The sequence below is a fragment of the Megachile rotundata genome, chromosome 1 (assembly GCF_050947335.1).
Source record: "Megachile rotundata isolate GNS110a chromosome 1, iyMegRotu1, whole genome shotgun sequence".
Lineage (NCBI taxonomy): Eukaryota > Metazoa > Arthropoda > Insecta > Hymenoptera > Megachilidae > Megachile > Megachile rotundata.
This window is the reverse complement of record NC_134983.1, coordinates 25,336,383-25,361,046: the sequence shown is the minus strand read 5'-3', so window position 1 is coordinate 25,361,046 and position 24,664 is coordinate 25,336,383. Positions and strand designations below refer to the sequence as shown.

The window sequence follows — 24,664 nt, the reverse complement described above, 5'->3', positions numbered from 1 at the left end:
AATGCCCCTCCCGACGCGTTCTAATTATGGGGGATTTCAATGCGCATGCGCGCGAATGGGGGTCCTCCAGAACGGACGCGAGAGGCGAGGCGACCCTGGATTGGGCGGCGGCACACGGCCTCCTGTTGGTTAACAGGGGCCAGGTGAGCACGTGCGTGCGGCCCCAGGGGGAGTCCATTGTGGATCTCACGTGGGCTTCCCCTGCGGTCGCGCGTACCGTCGCGAGCTGGCGGGTGGCGGAGGAGGTAGAAACCTTAAGCGATCACCTTTACATCAGAGTAGATTTCTCCTCCGACACCCGGTGCCGCCGGAGTAGACGCCCACCGCCGTGCAGGTGGGCGCTGAAGAGGCTCGACACGGATTATTTGGAGGCTGCTGCCCGCGTGGCTTGCTGGCCGGCTTCTCCGGTCAGGGAGGTCGCGGACGTCGAGGGTGAAGCTGAGTGGCTCCGGGACACAGTGCAGGGCATCTGCGACGTGGCGATGCCCCGGGCCACTCCTCACCCGCGTCGGGCCGCATACTGGTGGACGCCGGAGATCGCATCGCTTCGCGATGCGTGTCTCCCTAGGCGCCGCCAGTATCAGCGTGCCCGACGTAGACGCAACCGCGACCCTGCGCGGGAGCAGCGCCTCTGGGAGGAATACCGGGGGGCTGTGATCGCCTACCGTACGGCGATTCGGGAGTCCAAGGACCGGGCCTGGGACGAGTTCCTCGGCTCTCTGGAGCGGGATCGGTGGGGGCGCCCATATAAATTGGTGATGGGCAAGTTACGACCGTGGGCCCCCCCGATAACCGAGAGCCTCGATCCCCAGACACTGGAGCGCGTCGTGGAAACGTTGTTTCCGCGGGATGATAGTCCCTTGACGCGCTCCGGGTCGCCGGCCCACCTTCAGTGGACCGACGATATGGGGGTCTCCGAGGGGGAGCTCGTCGATGCCGTCAGGCGGGCTAGTGCCCGGAATACGGCTCCGGGTCCTGATGGCATACCGGGCCGGGTCTGGTCCTTGGTGCTCCCATTCTTGGGAGAAAGGATGTTGAGCCTCTTTAGCGCCTGCCTGCGAGTAGGCAAGTTTCCATCGATATGGAAATCGGGGCGGCTGGTCCTCCTCAAGAAAGAGGGGAAGAGGGATGGGGATCCTTCGGCGTACCGGCCGATCGTGCTTTTGGACGTAGTGGGGAAGATATTTGAACGCATTATAGCGGCGCGTTTGGTGGGGCACCTCTCTGGAGATGGTCCGGGCGTGGCCGACTGCCAGTTCGGGTTTCGGCAGGGTAGAAGTACTGTGGACGCGGTCAACAGGGTCCGCGCCATCGCGCAGTCGGTCACGTCCAGGGGCGGGGTGGCGATTGCGATATCTCTGGATATCGTGAACGCCTTCAACACCCTGCCCCACCGTGTGATTTTGGATGGGCTACAAAGGCTAAACGTGCCTCCAGTGTTAATGGGGATACTCGGGGACTATCTCCGGGAGAGGTCCATTCATTGCACGGATCGGTCGGGCGCTTTGCGTACTTGGGGTGTGGAGCGGGGCGTGCCTCAGGGATCGGCAGTCGGGCCGTTCCTGTGGCTCGTGGGGTACGACCCCGCTCTGTGCGCCCCGTTGCCACCAGGAGTTTTCATTACATGTTTTGCCGACGATACGCATATATTGGCAACGGGGCGTACATGGGAGAGGACCAGCCGCCTCGCGGAGTTGGCAGCCTCGGTGGTTGTTTCCGCGATCCGGGGGCTCGGGTTGGAGGTAGCTCCCCACAAAACCGAGGTGATGGCCTTCTGCCACACACGTGGGGACCCGCCTCCGGCCGGATCTCTGATCCGGGTAGACGGGGTCGAGGTCCAGATCGGGTCCGAGATGCGCTATCTCGGACTCCGACTGGACAGCCACTGGAAGTTCGATGGCCACTTCGACGCGTTGGCCCCCAGGTTGGAGCGGGTTGCGGGCGCGTTGGCGCGCCTATTGCCCAACCTGAGGGGTCCGAGCGAGAAGGTGCGCCGACTCTATATGGGGGTCGTGCGGAGTATGGCCCTGTACGGCGCCCCTGTTTGGGCTGCCGACCTGGCCGTCAGCCGCCACTCACAGGGGGTTCTGCGAAGAGTGGAACGGCGGCTGGCGATCAGGGTGGCGATGGGCTACCGCACGATCTCGTATGAGTCGGCGATGGTCCTGGCAGGTGTAATTCCCTGGAAGTTCCAGGCGGAGGTGGAGGCGGACGTGTACCGGCACCGAAGCGCCCTCCGCCGGGTCGGGGATGTAGAGGGTATCCTGTCAGGGCCCAGCGTCGAAGAGGTCAGGCTCCAGGCCCGACGCGTTGCTGTCTCCCGCTGGCGCGCGGAACTATATGCCAGCGGGGCCGCGGAGAAGCGCGCGGTCGGGGCGATCCTTCCACATCTGGAACAGTGGATGGATCGCGGCCACGGGCGACTCTCGTTCCGGCTCACACAGGTGCTGACTGGGCATGGGTGTTTTGCCCAGTACCTGTGCCGGATCGGCAGGGAGCGGTCACCGGGCTGCCACCATTGTGGGGTGGGCCCAGATACTGTGGAACACACAGTAGAGGAGTGTCCGGCTTGGGCATGGCCGCGACACTACCTCGAGTGCGAGGTGGGTGTGAATGTTAGCGTGAACGTGCTTGTTGAGAGAATGTTGAGTAGTGAGAACGAGTGGAAGGCCGTCGTCTCCTTCAGCGAGACGGTTATGTCCCTGAAGGAGGCGGCGGAGCGTGAACGGCAGCGTCGCGCTGGGGTGCCTGATAGCCGTGTGTTGAGGAGGAGAAGGCGACCGGGGAATCCGGACCCGGTTTCCCGGGCGCCCTCCTGAGTGTAGTGGGGCGGCGCGGCTTCTCCGCGTCGCCCGCGTGTGAATGAGTGACTGAGTGAATGTGTATGTATGTGTGTGTGTGCGTGTGATGAGTGCATATATTTAGAGTTAAGTCGCGAGTGGTGGAGCGGCGGGGCGGCGTCGACCTCCTCGACGCCGGTTAGCCGCACTCCAGATTTTAGGGGAATGACCGCTCTGGGGTGGGTTTTCCGGATTTACTTACCTCGGGGTGGGTCATGGCCGCAGGGGTCATGGGCGGGGGCCCATGACTCCATTGCACGCGGCCGCGGGGTCGAGTCGACGGCGGGCGTGATGACGTCGTCGACTCGGATAATGGGGGTTGGGTATTATTCTTGTGGTGTGGGGGGCTTCTCCTCCCACACGAGAGGTGCACGATAACGTGCAAGTCGGCTGGCGGGTGGTGGCGCCGTTTTGTGCGTCGGGTCCCATCACCCGTCAAAGCCGTAGAGGGTGGGCATCACCGAGGGGTTTTAGTGAGTAGGAATCTCACACTACCCCCGCTCCTCCCCCGGGGAGTGGGGGTGTCTATGAAGATTTCCCCTCGTAAAAAAAAAAAAAAAAAAAAGGTTAGGTTGGCGGACGAACTGGTGCCGGGGTGGCACAAGTCGGATCTCCCACCTCCACGTGGTGTTCGCTGGGATAGAGGAACTGCGCCTTCGGTGGTCGATCATTTCGGTGATTGGCCACCCGAGGCCGAGGGCCTCTATGCTAACGGGAGAACGGCGGGTCCCCAGTGGGGGGCCTATGCTCACACCGTAAGCCTGTAGTCATGTTTTGCAGGAACGGGGGGGCTTGCCTTAACCGGCTGGCCCCGCGAGGAGTAAACCTCTATAAAAAATCCGCTGTGTGGTCGCGGGGCGGAATACGGCCACGGTATCCCCTGCCTGAGGTATGAGTCCTCATAAAAGGGGGTCGCTCCCGAAGTAGTTCCTATGATGTGCGAGGCTACGCCGGCGGGGTCTCCGGACCCTGTCAGGTACTACCATGCCGGACAGGCTCGCACGGAGGATCGAAAAGGGGGCGATTGGGGTTCGGGGGGTCGTCCCAAACTAAGGTGTGCAGGCAACCGTGCCGAGAGTTGCGTGGCTGCCGGGACGTTAAACTGGGCAGTCTCTAACGGTTCCCTCGGGGGCACCTGCCGATCCCCCCGAGTAGCTAGGCTTCCCCGGGTATGGCGGCTCTGCCCGGGGTGACATTATTTCCGACCATGCTCGTGGGATCAGTATGGCAGACCTGAATTCTAAAAAACCAAACGTTGTGGCCGGCAACTCAAAAACCGGCCAACCAAGGGAGACGGCTTTGGGCGAGGAGAAGAAGCAGATCGGGGCGGGACAACTTCAGTCCATCGTGTCAATTCCGGTGGTGAGATGCAGTACCCCGGCACCGTCAATCGGGCGTTTAAGTCGCACCCGCGACGTTATAGATAAGATCCCCAAAGGGGACGGGTGTGGCAGTAGTGCGGAGCAGACACCCTGCACTACGGACTCCGATCACTACACCGAGAACGAGAAGTTTGCGAGGAGGAAATGGGAGGAGAGGAAACGCCAGCAACAGGCTGGAACCTTCCTTGCCCCTGCCCCCAAGCGACGGCCATTGTCGCGAACTAGCCGCGCGGCCGAGGACGACAGCGATTCGGACATCTCGGAAGTGTCCATAGATATCGATTGGACCGAGAGGAGCGGCTCTCCTCGGGTAGAGCGAAGAGGACGCCCGCCAAGTACCGGCGAGTACGTCGGCTTAGCGGCGGCTAAGGAGCGCCATAATAAGGCGCTTCGAGAAGAATTGGAGCTCCTTAGGGAGCGGCACGCCTTGGACCCGACGACGGAGGTCCCACCGCCGTCCAGGTCATCCGCGCCATTACCAGAGGTGTTCGATCTGATGATGGAGGCGAAGCGGCTACCACGCCCAGACTTGGTAGCCGAGATGCTGAGGTACGCGGACAGTGTCCGGCGTGTGGCGGCGGCTTCCCGCAACTTAAAGGGTACCTCCGTCCGTGACCTACGTGTATCGGCCAATGCGATACAAGCATATGCCGTAGAACTTGGCAAGAGGCCAGAGTCGGAGGGCAGCGACGCCGTGCAGATCACGGAGCTGCGGCAGGCGCTGGCCATGTCAGAAATGAACAAGGAGCGCCTGCAGAAGAATGTGGATAGTCTCCGAAAGGAGACAGAAGAAATGAAGAGGCAGATTGAAGATCTGCGAACGCAGCTGATGGAGAGGGCAACCCCGGTGGCTATTTGCCCTCCCTCTCCAGCACGTCTGATGGAGTCGGAGCCGACGCCTCCACGGAAGAGGAGGGCGAGCCAATGCTCTTCCCCGATCGAGGAAGAGCAAATGAAGAGGAGGGCAACGGAGGCAGTGGCGCAGCCCCTGCCAACATCACCGGAGCCCTGCATCGAGGCGGAACCGGTTCTCCCACTAGTGGAAGAACGGAGAGAAGAGGAGTCACCGAGGAGCAAGGAGGTTGAACAATTAACCAACCTTGTAACAACCTTGGCGGCGACGGTGAGAGACCTTGCGGAGGAGGTCCGGCGCGGGAAGGGCCAGGAGACCACCCGACCCCAGGAGGCTCCCCCACAGGGACGAAGAGCGCAGAGGGAGGCTACTCCAGCCCCACCGCTGGCAAGGCCGCAGCGAATGCAGCCGAAGACGGCAACAGCCCCCGCCACGGAGACCTGGGCGACCGTGGTCGGCCGAAAGGCGAAGAGGATGCAGAGGCAGCAGACGGCGGCCGCAGCAGGCGAAGCTGCGCCGGTCGCTGCGGCGACTAGTCGGCCCATTAAGAAGAAAACGCAGAAGAAGAGACCTGCACCCAAGAAGGTGCAAGTGCCGAAGGTCCCTCAGATGGCTGCCCTGACTTTGACCATCCCGAAAGGCGGGAAGACAACCTATTCTGAGGCGATGAAGAAAGCGGTGGAGACGGTCCCCTCCACCGAGATCCAGCAGATCGGAATCACCGAGTTTAAGGTGAAAAAGTCGGCCACCGGGGGCATGATCCTGGGAGTCCCGGGCCCCGGTGGTCAGGCTAAGGTGAAGGAGCTCCTCCGTCGGCTCAAACCGGCGTTCGAGGGATCGGAAGTAAAGTTCCACCAGCCCACCAAGACCGTGGACATGCGTGTCATTGGGCTGGACGATGCGGCGACGAGCGAGGACGTCCAAAAGGCTCTGGCCGAGTTAGGCGAATGCCCACCCGAGGAGATCAAGGTGGGAGCAATCAAGCGGACGCCCAGGAGTCTGGGGACCCTCTGGCTGAGGTGTCCCCTGGAAGCAGGACGCAAGATCGAGGAAGCTGGTAAAGTCAGGGTTGGATGGACCTCGGCGAGGATTGTAGTGCTGCCACATCGCCCTATGCATTGTTTCAAATGTCTGCATAGGGGGCACGCCGCCACTTTGTGCGACCGACAAGAAGATCGGTCGCACAAATGTTACAAATGCGGAGAGGAAGGACACGTCGCAAAGACCTGTACTGCGGAGAAGAGTCAGTGCCCGTTATGCCGCGATTTGGGCCGACCGGCGGACCATAGACTGGGAGCTCGCGGGTGCGCTCCCAAACCAAGGAGACGTCCGACGCCGGCACAGAAGACGCCCAATCGCGGCCGCCCTCAGCAACAGGAGGACAGGAGGGTGTAGTCCCACGGGGCTGCACCGTTCGGGGAGTTGTCTGGCAGACACCTAACCAGCATCCACGGCTTCGAGCGGGGGCTCGGAGTCCCACTGAAAGCGGCCGGGGGCGAGTCGGCTGCGGCGTGGTTACGTGGCCGACTCGGTGCATTAGGCACAGGGGTGGGAATCATTCCTGAATGATTTCGAGGCGCGGCGCCTTAGCGCCAGCGGGGACGGCCGAGGTTGCAAGTAGATGATGATCGCCTCGGTCGTCCACACCGACGGGGTGGGAACCACCGAGGGGTTTTAGTCAGTAGGAATCTGACACTACCCCCGCTCCTCCCCCGAGGAGTGGGGGTGTCTATGAAGATTTCCCCTCGTAAAAAAAAAAAAAAAAAAAAAAAAAAAAAAAAAAGGTTAGGTTAGGTTGGGGCTCCCCTGCGGTCGCGCGCATGGTTGCGAGCTGGCGGGTGGAGGAGGAGACTGAAACGTTAAGTGATCATCTCTATATCCGCATACAGTTCTCCTCCGAAACCCGGCGCCGCCGGGGTGGACGCCCACCGCCGAAAAGATGGGCGCTGAAGAGGCTAGACAGCGACATGATGGTGGCTGCGGCCCTCGCGGTTAGCTGGCCGGCTTCTCCGGCTGGGGAGGTCGCGGACGTCGAGGGCGAGGCTCAGTGGTTCCGGGGCACCATGCAGGATATCTGCGACGTAGCGATGCCCCGGGCCACCCCTTGCCCGCGTCGGGCGGCATACTGGTGGACGGGGGAGATAGCGCAATTGCGCGCAGCATGTCTCCCATTGCGTCGCCGGTATTTGCGCGCCCGACGGAGACGCAACCGCGACCCCGCGAGGGAGCAGCAACTTTGGGGCTGCTACCGGGAGGGGGTAGCGGCTTACAAGAAAGCCATCAGGGAGTCCAAGGATCGAGCCTGGGACGAGATCCTCGGCTCTCTTGAGCGGGACCGGTGGGGGCGGCCTTATAAGTTAGTTATGGGTAAACTTAGGCCATACGCCCCGCCGGTTACGGAGAGCCTCGACCCCCAGCTACTGGAGCGCGTCGTGGAAACTTTATTTCCGCGAGACGAAAATCCACCGGCGCGCTCCGGGTCGTCGGGCCACCTTCAGTGGACCGACGATATGGGGGTCTCGGACGAGGAGCTCGTCTATGCCGTCAAAAGGGTCAGTGCTCGTAACACTGCACCAGGCCCTGACGGCATCCCGGGCCGGGCTTGGGCCTTGGCACTCCCATTTTTGGGTGACCGACTCAGGGGCCTCTTCAGCGCCTGTCTGAAGAAGGGGACGTTTCCCCAATTGTGGAAGCGGGGACGGCTGGTCCTCCTAAAGAAGGAGGGCAAACCCGAAGGGGAGCCCTCGGCGTACCGGCCGATCATTTTGTTAGATGTGGTGGGCAAAATATTTGAAACTATCATTGCGCGTAGGCTCACCGATCACCTCTCCGGAGATGGTCCCGACGTGGCCGACTGGCAGTTCGGCTTTAGAAAGGGTAGAGGCACGATTGACGCGATACAGCGTGTCAGAGATATCGCCCAGTCGGCCACGTCAAGGGGCGGGGTGGCGATTGCTATATCGTTAGATATAGTGAACGCGTTCAACACCCTGCCCCATAAAGCGATTGTAGAGGGACTCGAAAGACACCGGGTCCCACCGGTGACCAGTAATATAATACAGGACTATCTCCGGGAGAGGTCGATCGAGTGTGTGGATCGGTCGGGCGCCACTAGGGTATGGAAGGTGGAGCGGGGCGTGCCCCAGGGTGCGGTACTCGGACCGCACCTGTGGATCGTGGGGTACGACCCCGCTCTGAGGGCCCCACTGCCACCGGGTTTGTTTCTAACCTGTTTTGCGGACGATACGCATATCTTGGCGGTGGGGCGAGAATGGTCGAGGACCAGCCGTCTCGCCGAGTTGGGTGCAGCGGTGGTCGTTGCCGAGATCCGGGCGCTCGGGCTGGAGGTGGCTCCCCACAAAACAGAGGCCATGGCCTTCTGCCATAGGCGTGGGGACCGCCCTCCGCCCGGAGCGTTGGTCCGGGTAGGCGGGGTCGATGTCCAGATCGGGTCCGAGATGAAATATCTCGGGCTCCGACTGGACAGCCACTGGAGCTTCGTGCCCCACTTCGACGCGTTGGCCCCCAGGTTGGAGCGTGTTGCGGGCGCGTTGGCGCGCCTATTGCCCAACCTGCGGGGCCCTAGTGAGAAGGTGCGCCGGCTCTATATGGGGGTCGTGCGGAGTATGGCCCTATACGGCGCCCCTGTTTGGGCTGCCGACCTGGCTGCCAGTCGCCACTCGCAAGGTGTTTTGCGAAAAGTGGAACGGCGGCTGGCGGTCAGGGTGGTGATGGGGTACCGCACGGTCTCCTACGAGTCGGCTATGGTTCTGGCTGGGGTAATTCCCTGGCGATATCAGGCCGAGGTGGAGGCAGCGGTATACAGATACCGCTGCACCCTCCGAGAGGAGGGCATAGTAGAGGGTGCCCAGCCAGGGCCCAGCGTCGAAGAGGTGCGGCTCCAGGCCCGACGCGCTGCTGTCTCCCGCTGGAAGGAGGATTTATCCTCCAGCGGGGCCGTGGGGAAGCGCGCTGTCGGGGCGGTCCATCCGCGACTGGAGCAGTGGATGGACCGCGGTCACGGGCGGCTTTCGTTCCGGATCACGCAGGTGCTCACCGGGCATGGTTGCTTCGGGGAGTACCTGTGCCGGATCGGAAGGCAACGATCACCAGAGTGCTACGAGTGTGGGGCTGGGCGCGATGACGCCCAGCATGTGTTGGGGAGGTGTCCTGCCTTTGCGCTGCAAAGGCACCTCCTGGAGTGCGAGATTGAATGCGACGCTGCGTGCATGGGTGATGTGATTGAGAAAATGTTAAAGAGTGACGAGGCGTGGAAGGCCGTCGCCTCCTTCTGCGAGACCGTGATCTCGCGGAAGGAGGAGGCGGAGCGCGAGAGAGAGAGACGTGGTATGGCAGTGAGAAGAGTGAGAGGGAGAGGGCGACCCGCTTCTCGGGCGCCCTCTTGAGGGTAGTGGGCGGCGCGGCTTCTCCGCGTCGCCCGCACGGCATGAACGGTGGGGTGATTGAGTGTGCGTGAGTGGGTGTGAGTGTGTGTTGTGTGTTGTGTGTGTGTGCATGTGTAGTATATAAGTTGAGAGGAGTGGTGGGATGGGGATCGCGCCGCCCTCCCCGGCGTCGGTCCTCATCCCCTTGTGCGAGTGTAGGCGGTCTCGGTCCGGGGTGTCGGAGTTCCCGGGATTGACCGAGGCCGCCATGGCCGCAGGTGTCATGGGCGGGGGCCCATGGCGCCATTGCACGCGGCCAGGTGTGTGGAGACGACGGCGGGCGTGATGACGTCGTCGGCTCCGATAAGGGCGGGGTGGGACATAGTTTGTTGTGGGGAGGCTTCTCCTCCCCACGAGGAGCGCGATGGTATTGTCGCATGGCGGCATTTTGGCGGGCCGTGGCGACGAATATGGCACGATCCCATAGCCCGCCATGCCGCCGAGGGTGGGCATCACCGAGGGGTTTTAGTGGGTACGAATCCCACACTACCCCCGCTCCTCCCCCGGGGAGTGGGGGCGTCTTTCGAAGATTTCCCCTCGTAAAAAAAAAAAAAAAAAAAAAAAAAAAAAAAAAAAAAAAAAGGTTAGGTTAGGTTAGGTTAGGTTAGGTTAGGTTAGGTTAGGTTAGGTTAGGTTAGGTTAGGTTGGCGGGGCGGACGAACTGGTGCCGGGGTGGCACAAGTCGGATCTCCCACCTCCACGTGGTGTTCGCTGGGATAGAGGAACTGCGCCTTCGGTAGTCGATCTCTTCGGTGATTGGCTACCCAAGGCCGAGGGCCTCTATGCTAACGGGAGAACGGCGGGTCCCCAGTGGGGGGCCTATGCTCACACCGTAAGCCTGTAGTCATGTTTTGCAGGAACGGGGAGCTTGCCTTAACCGGCTGGCTCGCGAGGAGTAAACCTCTATAAAAAATCCGCTGTGTGGTTCGCGGGGCGGAATACGGCCACGGTATCCCCTGCCTTGCGGTATGAGTCCGCATAAAAGGGGTGCTCCCAATGCCTTCAAGTAGTCCCTGTGAGGCGTGAGGCGATGCCGGCGGGGTCTTCGGACCCTGGTAGGGCCTCCCAAGCCGGCAAGGCTTACGCTGAGGGGTGAAAACGGGGGCGGCGGGTGCGAGCGAGGACGCCTGAAATTAAGGTGTACAGGCAACCGTGCCGAGAATTGCGTGGCCGCCCAGGCGTAAAACAGGGCGGTCTCTAACGGTTCCCTCGGGGGTACCTGCCGGCCCCCCCGAGTATTCAACGGCTTCCCCGGGTAAGGCGGCTCTGCCCGGGGCGACATCCCTTCCGACCACACTCGTGGGATTCAATATGGATACATGCTCAAATACAAAAACCAAACAAGATGTGGCCGCCATCTTTAAAAGCGGCCAACCAGGAGAAGAGGAGGGCTGTAAGAGGAAGGACGAGTGCCCCACACTGAGTATTCCGGTGGTGCGGTGCACGGAAGTGCTGAAGCAGCACTCGATTAGGATTGTAGGGGCAGACGGCCGGCCCCGCGAAGGAGGAACGTGCTGCACAACATCCGCCACAGCAAGCATGGTAAAGAGAGAGCCGGCAACTGACCGCTCGGGATCGGAGTCGTCGGGGCTGATCTCCACCCGCACTACGAGAGCGAAGAGGAGAGCGTCGGAGACGGGCCGCGCGACGAGGAACAGCCCGGGTCAGAGCTGCGAAGAGGCGCCTGTCCCGGCGAGAAGACTGACAACGAGGAGGACTGCAGCCAACGAGTCGGATGGCTACGATTCGGACTCCTCCATTATGTCAATCGAATTTTCCCGGCCAAGCCAAGGCGGGGAAGTCGAAAGAAGAGGACGTCCCCCCACTACAGGGGAATACGTTCGGTTGGCCGAGGCCAAAGAGAAGTTGATCGAGGCGAAGAAGCGCGAGCTCCAAATTGACAGAGAGCTCAGTGCATATGACCCGGGTAGGCCGGTGCCCAGGCCCAGCAAGGGCAGTAAGCCAATACCGGACGTCGAGGAGGTACTGGCGGAGGTGAGGCACCTAACTACGAGGGATATCCAGGCGGAGTTGGTGCGATATACCGACCTCATCCGCAGGGTTGCTGCCGGATCGTCCAATCTCAAGGGGACGAGTGTTCGCCAGCTCCGGGTCTCTACGAACTATATAGAAGGACTAACCACGGAGCTGGCGAAGAGGCAGGCGGCCGAGGGCACCGGGGAGGAGAGGCCAACTCGGCTGACCCGAGCGTCGGAGCGGACGCCATGCCCGACGCCTGAAGACGAGGAAAAGGAGCAACTGAGGAGTCTCCTAAAGGCCGCCGAGGAGGATAGGAGAAGGATGGCCGCGGATCTGGCAGCGCTTCGGCAAGAAGTCGAACGACTTAAGGGTGCGACGGCCGTGGTGGTGCCGCCCCCCCTCGTACAGCGCGAAACAGCGATCAGGAGGACCCGCAGGAGGGTCTTGTCGTCGTCCACGGAATCGGAAAGGGATGACGTCAAGAGGAGGCTGGTGGTGCACACCAGCAGCCCTCAGCCGGAGTTGGTGTCCCCGGTTGAGGTGGTGGAAGATGCCCCAGAGGTTATCATGGGGGTTGAGGAGCCGCAACAGCGGGAGGAGTCAAGGCCCGAGGAGGCAATATCCCGCCCACAAAAGAGAGGCGAGGAGATGAAGCAAGAAGAGGCGACGCAGGGGGACAAGACACAAGTCCCCACTGCAGGACTGGAATGCGTGGTGGCGCAGCTGATACGAAAAGTCGAGGACTTAGCTGCGGAATTGAGGGGCAAGAAGAGGGAGCGAGCGGGCAGTAATAGCGCCCCCCGCAAAACTCAGCCCAGACCCCCACCGAGGGCAGCCCCAAGATCGGCGGGTGACCGCCTTGAGGCCGCGAGGAGAGCGGCTCCGATCGCTGCCAGGCCGATGGCCCCTCCCTCGACCGCTGCACCACCGCAACAACGGGAGGAGCTTTGGACCACGGTCCTGGGCCGCAAGGCAAAACAAGTGGCGAAGAAGGAGGCGCAACGCGCGGTGGGCCCCGCCCAAGGGGCGAAGAGGGCGTCAAGTAGGCCAGCAGTAGCCCCGAGGACAACGAAGCCTGCAGCCGCAAAGCCCAACGAGAAGAGGAGGGTCAGGGTCCCGCGTCAACCGAGGACAGCGGCGGTGACCCTGACCGTGGCACCTGGGAGTGAATCCACATACTCCCAGGTGCTGAAGAAGGCGCGAGAGGCGATCCCCCCGAAGCAGCTGACGGAGATGGGGATCGCCGAAGTCAAGATCCGAAAGGCAGCCACCGGGGGTTTAGTACTCGGAATCCCCGGCCAAGAAAATAAGGCGAAAGCTGCAAATTTGGCAGGCAAACTGCGCGAGGTGTTTCGCGAGTCTGAGGTAAAGATAGCAAACCCGACGAAGACGGCAGAGATTCGATTGCTAAACCTCGATGACTCAATCGAAAGAGAGGAAGTGGCTCAGGTTCTGGCGGAGCTAGGAGAGTGCTCCGCCGAAGAGATAAAGGTTGGAGAGATAAGAAGGGGGCGAAACGCATTAGGGACCGTTTGGGTCCGTTGCCCCCTTCCTGTTGCCAAGAAAGCAGAGGCAGCGGGGCGAGTGCGCATTGGCTGGATATCGGCCCGGGTTGAGGTGCTGGCAACCCGGCCGATGCACTGCTACCGCTGCCTCCAGAAGGGGCACACGGCCCAGCAGTGTGGCGAAGAGGTCGACAGGTCGACAAGATGCTATGCGTGCGGAGAGAGGGGGCACAGAGCATCAAATTGCAAGAACAAGCTGAAGTGTCCCCTCTGCAGCGACCTGGGGCGACCTAGTGAACATCGTCTTGGGTCGGCGGGATGTGCGCCGCCGATGAGGAAGAAGAGGGCGGCCGCTCCAGTCAAGGCCGCCGAATCGGGGAAGGTACCTGAAAGAGAAAAAGAAGCGGTTAGAGAAAGACAGGAAGAGCATCCAGCCACCATGGGCGCAGTGGATCAGCCGGAAAGCCGGGCAGAGGAAAGCGCCATGGAGGTGGTGAGTGAGTCAACTCAGTGATGGGGCCATTGAGCCCCGTACTGCAGACAAACGGGAACCACTCGGCGGGGGCTCAGGACGTCTTCCTGCATGCCCTCGCCGAGTGGGATTGTGCGTTGGGGGTGATAGCGGAGCCCTACCGCGTCCCGGACCAGCCTCACTGGTTCGCGGACGCGGAGGGCCGCAACGCGACGATCGCGATCGTTTCGCGCGCGAAGTCTGGCTCCCCCCCCTGTACCGCGATTGCAGCGGGAAGGGGAGCCGTTGCTGTTAGATGGGGGGAGATAGCGGTGGTGGGCGTCTACGCACCACCCAGCTGGCCTCTCGCAGAGTACGAGGAGTTGTTGGACAGGGTGGGGCAGTTAGCGTCGCGTTGCCCCACCCAACGCGTTCTGGTCCTCGGGGACTTCAACGCGAAGGCTCGCGAGTGGGGTTCCCCGAGGACCGACGCGAGAGGCCAGGTAACCCTGGATTGGGCGGCGGCGCAAGGGCTCCTGTTGCTCAACAGGGGCTCGGCGAGCACATGCGTGCGGCCTCAGGGAGAGTCTGTGGTGGACTTGTCCTGGGGCTCCCCTGCGGTCGCGCGCATGGTTGCGAGCTGGCGGGTGGAGGAGGAGACTGAAACATTAAGCGATCATCTCTTTATTAGGATAAAGTTCTCCTCCGAAACCCGGCGCCGCCGGGGTGGACGCCCACCGCCGAAAAGATGGGCGCTGAGGAGGCTAGATCAGGATATGATGGTGGCTGCGGCCCTCGCGGTTAGCTGGCCGGCTTCTCCGGCTGGGGAGGTCGCGGACGTCGAGGGCGAGGCACAGTGGTTCCGGGGCACCATGCAGGATATCTGCGACGTAGCGATGCCCCGGGCCACCCCTTGCCCGCGTCGGGCGGCGTACTGGTGGACGGGGGAGATAGCGCAGCTGCGCGAGGCATGTCTCCCACTGCGTCGCCGGTATTTGCGCGCCCGACGGAGACGGAACCGCGACCCCGCGAGGGAGCAGCAACTTTGGGGCTGCTACCGGGAGGGGGTAGCGGCGTACAAGAAAGCCATCAGGGAGTCCAAGGATCGAGCCTGGGACGAGTTCCTCGGCTCTCTTGAGCGGGACCGGTGGGGGCGGCCATATAAGTTAGTTATGGGAAAACTTCGGCCATACGCCCCGCCGGTTACGGAGAGCCTCGACCCCCAGCTACTGGAGCGCGTCGTGGAAACTTTATTTCCGCGAGACGACGATCCACCGGCGCGCTCCGGGTCGTCGGCCCACCTTCAGTGGACCGACGATATGGGGGTCTCGGATGAGGAGCTCGTCTATGCCGTCAAAAGGGTCAGTGCTCGTAACACTGCACCAGGCCCTGACGGCATCCCGGGCCGGGCTTGGGCCTTGGCACTCCCATTTTTGGGTGACCGACTCAGGGGCCTCTTCAGCGCCTGTCTGAAGAAGGGGACGTTTCCCCAATTGTGGAAGCGGGGACGGCTGGTCCTCCTAAAGAAGGAGGGCAAACCCGAAGGGGAGCCCTCGGCGTACCGGCCGATCATTTTGTTAGATGTGGTGGGCAAAATATTTGAAACTATCATTGCGCGTAGGCTCACCGATCACCTCTCCGGAGATGGTCCCGACGTGGCCGACTGGCAGTTCGGCTTTAGAAAGGGTAGAGGCACGATTGACGCGATACAGCGTGTCAGAGATATCGCCCAGTCGGCCACGTCAAGGGGCGGGGTGGCGATCGCTATATCGTTAGATATAGTGAACGCGTTCAACACCCTGCCCCATAAAGCGATTGTTGAGGGACTCGAAAGACACCGGGTCCCACCGGTGACTAGTAATATAATACAGGACTATCTCCGGGAGAGGTCGATCGAGTGTGTGGATCGGTCGGGCGCCACTAGGGTATGGAAGGTGGAGCGGGGCGTGCCCCAGGGTGCGGTGCTCGGACCGCACCTGTGGATCGTGGGGTACGACCCCGCTCTGAGGGCCCCACTGCCACCGGGTCTATTTTTAACGTGTTTTGCGGACGATACGCATATCTTGGCAGTGGGGCGAGATTGGTTGAGGACCAGCCGTCTCGCGGAGTTAGGTGCGGCGGTGGTCGTTGCCGAGATCCGGGCGCTCGGGCTGGAGGTGGCTCCCCACAAAACAGAGGCCATGGCCTTCTGCCATAGGCGTGGGGACCGCCCTCCGCCCGGAGCGTTGGTCCGGGTAGGCGGGGCCGATGTCCAGATCGGGTCCGAGATGAGATATCTCGGGCTCCGGCTGGACAGCCACTGGAGCTTCGTGCCCCACTTCGACGCGTTGGCCCCCAGGTTGGAGCGTGTTGCGGGCGCGTTGGCGCGCCTATTGCCCAACCTGCGGGGTCCTAGTGAGAAGGTGCGCCGACTCTATATGGGGGTCGTGCGGAGTATGGCCCTATACGGCGCCCCTGTTTGGGCTGCCGACCTGGCTGCCAGTCGCCACTCGCAAGGTGTTTTGCGAAAAGTGGAACGGCGGCTGGCGGTCAGGGTGGTGATGGGGTACCGCACGGTCTCCTACGAGTCGGCTATGGTTCTGGCTGGGGTAATTCCCTGGCCACATCAGGCCGAGGTGGAGGCAGCGGTATACAGATACCGCTGCACCCTCCGAGAGGAGGGCATAGTAGAGGGTGCCCAGCCAGGACCCAGCGTCGAAGAGGTGCGGCTCCAGGCCCGACGCGCTGCTGTCTCCCGCTGGAAGGATGAGTTATCCTCCAGCGGGGCCGTGGGGAAGCGCGCTGTCGGGGCGGTCCATCCGCGGCTGGAGCAGTGGATGGACCGCGGTCACGGGCGGCTTTCGTTCCGGATCACGCAGGTGCTCACCGGGCATGGTTGCTTCGGGGAGTACCTGTGCCGGATCGGAAGGCAACGATCACCCGAGTGTTACGAGTGTGGGGCTGGGCGCGATGACGCCCAGCATGTGTTGGGGAGGTGTCCTGCTTTTGCGCTGCAAAGGCACCTCCTGGAGTGCGAGATTGAATGCGACGCTGCGTGCATGGGTGAGGTGATTGAGAAAATGTTGAAGAGTGACGAGGCGTGGAAGGCCGTCGCCTCCTTCTGCGAGACGGTGATCTCGCGGAAGGAGGAGGCGGAGCGTGAGAGAGAGAGACGTGGCATGACTGTGAGAAGAGTGAGAGGGAGAGGGCGACCCGTTTCACGGGCGCCCTCCTGAGGGTAGTGGGCGGCGTGGCTTCTCCGCGTCGCCCGCACGGTGTGAACGGTGGGGTGATTGAGTGTGCGTGAGTGGGTGTGAGTGTGTGTTGTGTGTTGTGTGTGTGTGCATGTGTATTCATAAGTGGAGAGACGTGGTGGGATGGGGATCGCGCCGCCCTCCCCGGCGTGGGTCCTCATCCCCTTGTGCGAGTGTAGGCGGCCTCGGTCCGGGGTGTCGGAGTTCCCGGGATTGACCGGGGCCGCCATGGCCGCAGGTGTCATGGGCGGGGGCCCATGGCACCATTGCACGCGGCCAGGTGTGTGGAGACGACGGCGGGCGTGATGACGTCGTCGGCTCCGATAAGGGCGGGGTGGGACTTAGTATTGTTGTGGGGAGGCTTCACCTCCCCACGAGATGGGCGATTCTTTTGTCGCATGGCGGCATTTTGGCGGGCCGTGGCGACGAATATGGCACGACCCCATAGCCCGCCATGCCGCCGAGGGTGGGCATCACCGAGGGGTTTTAGTGGGTACGAATCCCACACTACCCCCGCTCCTCCCCCGGGGAGTGGGGGCGTCTTTCGAAGATTTCCCCTCGTAAAAAAAAAAAAAAAAAAAAAAGGTTAGGTTGGCGGACGAGGCGGACGAACTGGTGCCGGGGTGGCACAAGTCGGATCTCCCACCTCCACGTGGTGTTCGCTGGGATAGAGGAACTGCGCCTTCGGTAGTCGATCACTACGGTGGTTGGCTACCCAAGGCCGAGGGCCTCTATGCTAACGGGAGAACGGCGGGTCCCCAGTGGGGGGCCTATGCTCACACCGTAAGCCTGTAGTCATGTTTTGCAGGAACGGGGAGCTTGCCTTAACCGGCTGGCTCGCGAGGAGTAAACCTCTATAAAAAATCCGCTGTGTGGTTCGCGGGGCGGAATACGGCCACGGTATCCCCTGCCTTGCGGTATGAGTCCGCATAAAAGGGGTGCTCCCGTCGTCTTTAAGTAGTCCCGGTGAGGCGTGAGGCGATGCCGGCGGGGTCTCCGGACCCTGGTAGGGCCTCCCAAGCCGGCAAGGCTTACGCTGAGGGGTGAAAACGGAGGCGGCGGGGGCGAGCGAGGACGCCTGAAATTAAGGTGTACAGGCAACCGTGCCGAGAATTGCGTGGCCGCCCAGGCGTAAAACAGGGCGGTCTCGAACGGTTCCCTCGGGGGTACCTGCCGGCCCCCCCGAGTATTCAACGGCTTCCCCGGGTAAGGCGGCTCTGCCCGGGGCGACATCCCTTCCGACCACACTCGTGGGATTCAATATGGATACATGCTCAAATACAAAAACCAAACAAGATGTGGCCGCCATCTTTAAAAGCGGCCAACCAGGAGAAGAGGAGAGCTGTAGGAGGAGGGATGAGTGCCCCGCACTAAGCATTCCGGTGGTGCGGTGCACGGAGGTGCTTAAGCAGCACTCCATCAGGGTCGTGGGTGCAGAAGACCGGCCCAGAGAAGAAGACACTTGCTGCACTAAGACCGCCGCAGCAACAAGGAAAATTAAGAAGGAGCCGATGACCGAGAGATCTGGGTCGGAGTCGTCGGGGGCTGCCCGTCCCATGACAACGCGGGCGAAGAGGAGGGCATCGGAGACGGAGCGTGCAGCGCGGAGCAGCCCGGCTCTGGTCCAAGAAGAGGAGACTGCCCCGGTGAGGATGCAGGCGAGGAGGAGGACTGCGGCCAATGATTCCGATGGATATGATTCGGACTCTTCCATCGTGTCCATCGAGTTCGTCAGGACTAGTCAGGGAGGGGAGCCCGAGCGAAGAGGGCGCCCCCCGACCACAGGAGAGTATGTGAAATTGGCGGCTGCTAAAGAGAAGCTCAATGAAGCGAAGAGGCGAGAGCTGGAGCTTGATAGAGAGCTCGGCGCCTACGACCTGGGAAGGCCGGTGCCCCGACCGAGCAAGGGCAGCAAGCCCATACCGGATGTGGAGGAGGTGCTGGGTCAGGTGAGGCACCTCACCACGACAGACATCCAGGCGGAGTTGGTGCGATACACCAACCTCATCCGAAGGGTAGCGGCCGGGTCGTCCAACCTCAAGGGGACGAGCATTCGCCAGCTCCGTGTCTCTACTAACTATATAGAGGGACTAACCACGGAGCTGGCGAAGAGGCAGGCGGCCGAGGGCACCGGGGAGGAGAGGCCCATTCGGCCGACACGGGCGTCGGTGCAGACACCCCGCCCGACGACGGAGGACGACGAAAAGGAGCAATTGAAGAGTCTCCTAAAGGCCGCCGAAGAGGACAGAAGAAGGATGGCCGCGGATTTGGCGGCCCTTCGGCTAGAGGTTGAAAGGCTTAAGGGCGCGACGGCCGTGGTGGTGCCATCTCCCCCCGCACAGCGGGAGACGGTGACCAGGAGGACCCGAAGGAGGGTACTGTCCTCATCCACCGAATCGGAAAGAGACGACATTAAGAGGAGGCTGGTGGTGCACACCAGCAGCCCCCCGCTGGAGCTAGTGTCACCGGTGGAGGCGGTGGATGAGACACCGGAGGCAAATATGGACGTTGAGGAGCCGCGACAACCGCAGGAGACGAGACCTGTGGAGGCAGCCCCCCGGGTCCCACCGATGGGAGGAGAGAAGAAGTTACAGGAGAAGGCACAGGGGGAGAGGATGGGCACCCCCACCCCTGGGAGTGGCTTGGAGATTGTGGTAGCGCAGCTACTCCAGAGGGTGGAGGATTTGACGGCCGAGTTGAGGGGCAGGAAAAATGAAAGGGCGGGCAGCACCAGCGCACCGCGCAAAGCCCCGCCTAAGCCCAAACCCAGGGCGGCCCCAGGATCGGCCGGGGTACGTCTCGAGGCCGCGAGGAGGGCGGCACCGATCGTTGCTTTGCCGGTGGCCCCCTCCTCGACCGCTGCGCCACCGCAACAACGGGAAGAGTTATGGACCACGGTCCTAGGCCGCAAGGCGAAACAGGCGGCGAAGAAGGAGGCGCAGCGCGCGGTGGGCCCCGCCCAAGGGGCGAAGAAGACGGCAAGCAGGCCATCGGTGGCCCCAAGGTCGACGAGGCCGCCGGCTGCTAAGCCCAATGAGAAGAGGAGGGTTAGGGTCCCGCGTCAACCGAGGACAGCGGCGGTGACCCTGACAGTGGCACCTGGGAGTGGGTCCACATACTCCCAGGTGCTGAAGAAGGCACGAGAGGCGATCCCCCCACAGCAGCTGACGGAGATGGGGATCGCCGAGGTGAAAATTCGTAAGGCGGCCACCGGGGGTCTCGTGCTCGGGATTCCCGGCCAGGAAAATAAAGCCAAGGCAGCCAACTTAGCCGGTAAGCTGAGGGAGGTGTTCCGGGACACTGAAGTTAGAGTTGCTAACCCGATAAAAACGGCGGAGATCCGGCTACTCAACCTGGACGACTCCATCGAGAGGCAAGAAGTGGCCCAGGTCCTGGCGGAGCTAGGAGAGTGCTCCGCCGAAGAGATAAAGGTCGGCGAAATAAGGAGGGGGCGCAACGCTTTAGGGACCGTCTGGGTCCGGTGTCCCCTTACAGTCGCTAGGAAGGCGGAGGCAGCGGGACGCGTACGCATCGGTTGGATCTCGGCCAGGGTCGAAGTACTAGCGACCCGGCCGATGCATTGTTACCGCTGCCTCCAAAAGGGGCACACGGCCCAGCAATGCGGAGAAGAAGCAGATAGATCCACGCGATGCTATGCATGTGGCGAGGGGGGGCACAGGGCCGCCAACTGCAGCAACAAGATTCGGTGCCCCCTCTGCAGCGACCTGGGACGACCAAGCGCGCACCGCCTTGGGTCGGCGGGGTGCGCTCCGCCAGCGAGAAGGAGGAAGACGGCTGTGGCAGCAAAAGAGGCCGCCGCACCTGAAACAGGAAAAGAGCAAGTTAGTCAGAAGCAAAATGAACAGCCAGTCACGAAGGGCGCAGCGGATCAGCCAGCAGGCCAAGCGAAGCAGAGCGCCATGGAGGTGGCGGACGAGGCAGATTAGTGATGGGGCCATTGAGCCCCATACTACAAGGAAACGCGAACCACTCGGCGGGGGCCCAGGACGTCTTCCTGCACACCCTCGCCGAGTGGGACTGTACGTTGGGGGTGATAGCGGAGCCCTACCGCGTCCCGGACCAGCCTCACTGGTTCGCGGACGCGGAGGGCCGCAACGCGACGATCGCGATCGTTTGGCGCGCGAAGTCCGGCTCTCCCCCCTGTACCGCGATTGCAGCGGGAAGGGGAGCCGTTGCAGTTAGATGGGGGGATGTAGCGGTGGTGGGCGTCTACGCACCACCCAGCTGGCCTCTCGCAGAGTACGAGGAGTTGTTGGATAGGGTGGGGCAGTTAGCGTCGCGTTGCCCCACCCAACGCGTTCTGGTCCTCGGGGACTTCAACGCGAAGGCTCGCGAGTGGGGCTCCCCGAGGACCGACGTGAGAGGCCAGGTAACCCTGGATTGGGCGGCGGCGCAAGGGCTCCTGTTGCTCAACAGGGGCTCGGCGAGCACATGCGTGCGGCCTCAGGGAGAGTCTGTGGTGGACTTGTCCTGGGGCTCCCCTGCGGTCGCGCGCATGGTTGCGAGCTGGCGGGTCGAGGAGGAGACTGAAACTTTAAGTGATCATCTCTTTATTAGGATAAAGTTCTCCTCCGAAACCCGGCGCCGCCGGGGTGGACGCCCACCGCCGAAAAGATGGGCGCTGAGGAGGCTAGATCAGGATATGATGGTGGCTGCGGCCCTCGCGGTTAGCTGGCCGGCTTCTCCGGCTGGGGAGGTCGCGGACGTCGAGGGCGAGGCACAGTGGTTCCGGGGCACCATGCAGGATATCTGCGACGTAGCGATGCCCCGGGCCACCCCTTGCCCGCGTCGGGCGGCGTACTGGTGGACGGGGGAGATAGCGCAGCTGCGCGAGGCATGTCTCCCACTGCGTCGCCGGTATTTGCGCGCCCGACGGAGACGGAACCGCGACCCCGCGAGGGAGCAGCAACTTTGGGGCTGCTACCGGGAGGGGGTAGCGGCGTACAAGAAAGCCATCAGGGAGTCCAAGGATCGAGCCTGGGACGAGTTCCTCGGCTCTCTTGAGCGGGACCGGTGGGGGCGGCCATATAAGTTAGTTATGGGAAAACTTCGGCCATACGCCCCGCCGGTTACGGAGAGCCTCGACCCCCAGCTACTGGAGCGCGTCGTGGAAACTTTATTTCCGCGAGACGACGATCCACCGGCGCGCTCCGGGTCGTCGGCCCACCTTCAGTGGACCGACGATATGGGGGTCTCGGATGAGGAGCTCGTCTATGCCGTCAAAAGGGTCAGTGCTCGTAACACTGCACCAGGCCCTGACGGCATCCCGGGCCGGGCTTGGGCCTTGGCACTCCCATTTTTGGGTGACCGACTCAGGGGCCTCTTCAGCGCCTGTCTGAAGAAGGGGACGTTTCCCCAATTGTGGAAGCGGGGACGGCTGGTCCTCCTAAAGAAGGAGGGCAAACCCGAAGGGGAGCCCTCGGCGTACCGGCCGATCATTTTGTTAGATGTGGTGGGCAAAATATTTGAAACTATCATTGCGCGTAGGCTCACCGATCACCTCTCCGGAGATGGTCCCGACGTGGCCGACTGGCAGTTCGGCTTTAGAAAGGGTAGAGGCACGATTGACGCGATACAGCGTGTCAGAGATATCGCCCAGTCGGCCACGTCAAGGGGCGGGGTGGCGATTGCTATATCGTTAGATATAGTGAACGCGTTCAACACCCTGCCCCATAAAGCGATTGTAGAGGGACTCGAAAGACACCGGGTCCCACCGGTGACCAGTAATATAATACAGGACTATCTCCGGGAGAGGTCGATCGAGTGTGTGGATCGGTCGGGCGCCACTAGGGTATGGAAGGTGGAGCGGGGCGTGCCCCAGGGTGCGGTACTCGGACCGCACCTGTGGATCGTGGGGTACGACCCCGCTCTGAGGGCCCCACTGCCACCGGGTCTATTTTTAACGTGTTTTGCGGACGATACGCATATCTTGGCAGTGGGGCGAGATTGGTTGAGGACCAGCCGTCTCGCGGAGTTAGGTGCGGCGGTGGTCGTTGCCGAGATCCGGGCGCTCGGGCTGGAGGTGGCTCCCCACAAAACAGAGGCCATGGCCTTCTGCCATAGGCGTGGGGACCGCCCTCCGCCCGGAGCGTTGGTCCGGGTAGGCGGGGCCGATGTCCAGATCGGGTCCGAGATGAGATATCTCGGGCTCCGGCTGGACAGCCACTGGAGCTTCGTGCCCCACTTCGACGCGTTGGCCCCCAGGTTGGAGCGTGTTGCGGGCGCGTTGGCGCGCCTATTGCCCAACCTGCGGGGCCCTAGTGAGAAGGTGCGCCGGCTCTATATGGGGGTCGTGCGGAGTATGGCCCTATACGGCGCCCCTGTTTGGGCTGCCGACCTGGCTGCCAGTCGCCACTCGCAAGGTGTTTTGCGAAAAGTGGAACGGCGGCTGGCAGTCAGGGTGGTGATGGGGTACCGCACGGTCTCCTACGAGTCGGCTATGGTCCTGGCTGGGGTAATTCCCTGGCGATATCAGGCACAGGTTGAGGCATCGGTATATAGGTACCGGTGTAACCTCCGCGCGGAGGGGGTAGTAGAGGGTGCCCAGCCAGGACCCAGCGTCGAAGAGGTGCGGCTCCAGGCCCGACGCGCTGCTGTCTCCCGCTGGAAGGATGAGTTATCCTCCAGCGGGGCCGTGGGGAAGCGCGCTGTCGGGGCGGTCCATCCGCGGCTGGAGCAGTGGATGGACCGCGGTCACGGGCGGCTTTCGTTCCGGATCACGCAGGTGCTCACCGGGCATGGTTGCTTCGGGGAGTACCTGTGCCGGATCGGAAGGCAACGATCACCAGAGTGTTACGAGTGTGGGGCTGGGCGCGATGACGCCCAGCATGTGTTGGGGAGGTGTCCTGCCTTTGCGCTGCAAAGGCACCTCCTGGAGTGCGAGATTGAATGCGACGCTGCGTGCATGGGTGATGTGATTGAGAAAATGTTGAAGAGTGACGAGGCGTGGAAGGCCGTCGCCTCCTTCTGCGAGACGGTGATCTCGCGGAAGGAGGAGGCGGAGCGTGAGAGAGAGAGACGTGGTATGACAGTGAGAAGAGTGAGAGGGAGAGGGCGACCCGCTTCTCGGGCGCCCTCTTGAGGGTAGTGGGCGGCGTGGCTTCTCCGCGTCGCCCGCACGGTGTGAACGGTGGGGTGATTGAGTGTGCGTGAGTGGGTGTGAGTGTGTGCTGTGTGTTGTGTGTGTGTGCATGTGTATTTATAAGTGGAGAGACGTGGTGGGATGGGGATCGCGCCGCCCTCCCCGGCGTCGGTCCTCATCCCCTTGTGCGAGTGTAGGCGGTCTCGGTCCGGGGTGTCGGAGTTCCCGGGATTGACCGAGGCCGCCATGGTCGCAGGTGTCATGGGCGGGGGCCCATGGCACCATTGCACGCGGCCAGGTGTGTGGAGACGACGGCGGGCGTGATGACGTCGTCGGCTCCGATAAGGGTGGGGTGGGATATAGTTTGTTGCGGGGAGGCTTCTCCTCCCCACGAGAAGGGCGATTAGTATGTCGCATGGCGGCATTTTGGCGGGCCGTGGCGACGAATATGGCACGATCCCATAGCCCGCCATGCCGCCGAGGGTGGGCATCACCGAGGGGTTTTAGTGAGTAGGAATCTCACACTACCCCCGCTCCTCCCCCGAGGAGTGGGGGTGTCTATGAAGATTTCCCCTCGTAAAAAAAAAAAAAAAAAAAAAAAAGGTTGGCGGACGAGGCGGACGAACCGGTGCCGGGGTGGCACAAGTCGGATCTCCCACCTCCACGTGGTGTTCGCTGGGATAGAGGCACTCTACGCTCTTCGGAAGTCAATTGCTTCGGCGATTGGCTTCCCAAGGGTGAGGGCCTCTATGCTAACGGGAGAACGGCGGGTCCCCAGTGGGGGGCCTATGCTCACACCGTAAGCCTGTGGTCATGTTTCGCAGGAACGGGGGGGCTTGCCTTAACCGGCTGGCCCCGCGAGGAGTAAACCTC

The 24,664-nt window shown here is 62.3% G+C and overlaps 2 protein-coding genes across 2 annotated transcripts; both read left to right on the top strand.

Annotated features, from left to right (window-relative positions):
• The first annotated feature begins 13,518 nt into the window (after positions 1 to 13,518).
• Positions 13,519 to 14,261, top strand: LOC143264179 (uncharacterized). The gene is made up of 2 exons (XM_076530085.1): positions 13,519 to 14,088; positions 14,148 to 14,261. The coding sequence occupies exons 1-2, from the start codon at positions 13,519 to 13,521 to the stop codon at positions 14,259 to 14,261; spliced, it is 684 nt and encodes a 227-aa protein (XP_076386200.1).
• Positions 14,262 to 20,638: 6,377 nt separating this feature from the next.
• LOC143264178 (uncharacterized) lies at positions 20,639 to 21,381 on the top strand. Its single transcript, XM_076530078.1, has 2 exons — positions 20,639 to 21,208; positions 21,268 to 21,381. The coding sequence occupies exons 1-2, from the start codon at positions 20,639 to 20,641 to the stop codon at positions 21,379 to 21,381; spliced, it is 684 nt and encodes a 227-aa protein (XP_076386193.1).
• The last annotated feature ends 3,283 nt before the right edge of the window (positions 21,382 to 24,664 follow it).

What these genes read in the sequence shown, in the direction of transcription:
- LOC143264179 (XM_076530085.1), top strand. Translation starts at nt 13,519, where the DNA reads ATGGGGCCATTGAGCCCCGTACTGCAGACAAACGGGAACCACTCGGCG. An exon ending in CCCCTGCGGTCGCGCGCATG is followed by an intron (nt 14,089 to 14,147) that starts GTTGCGAGCTGG and finishes TCTCTTTATTAG; the next exon opens with GATAAAGTTCTCCTCCGAAA.
- LOC143264178 (XM_076530078.1), top strand. Translation starts at nt 20,639, where the DNA reads ATGGGGCCATTGAGCCCCATACTACAAGGAAACGCGAACCACTCGGCG. An exon ending in CCCCTGCGGTCGCGCGCATG is followed by an intron (nt 21,209 to 21,267) that starts GTTGCGAGCTGG and finishes TCTCTTTATTAG; the next exon opens with GATAAAGTTCTCCTCCGAAA.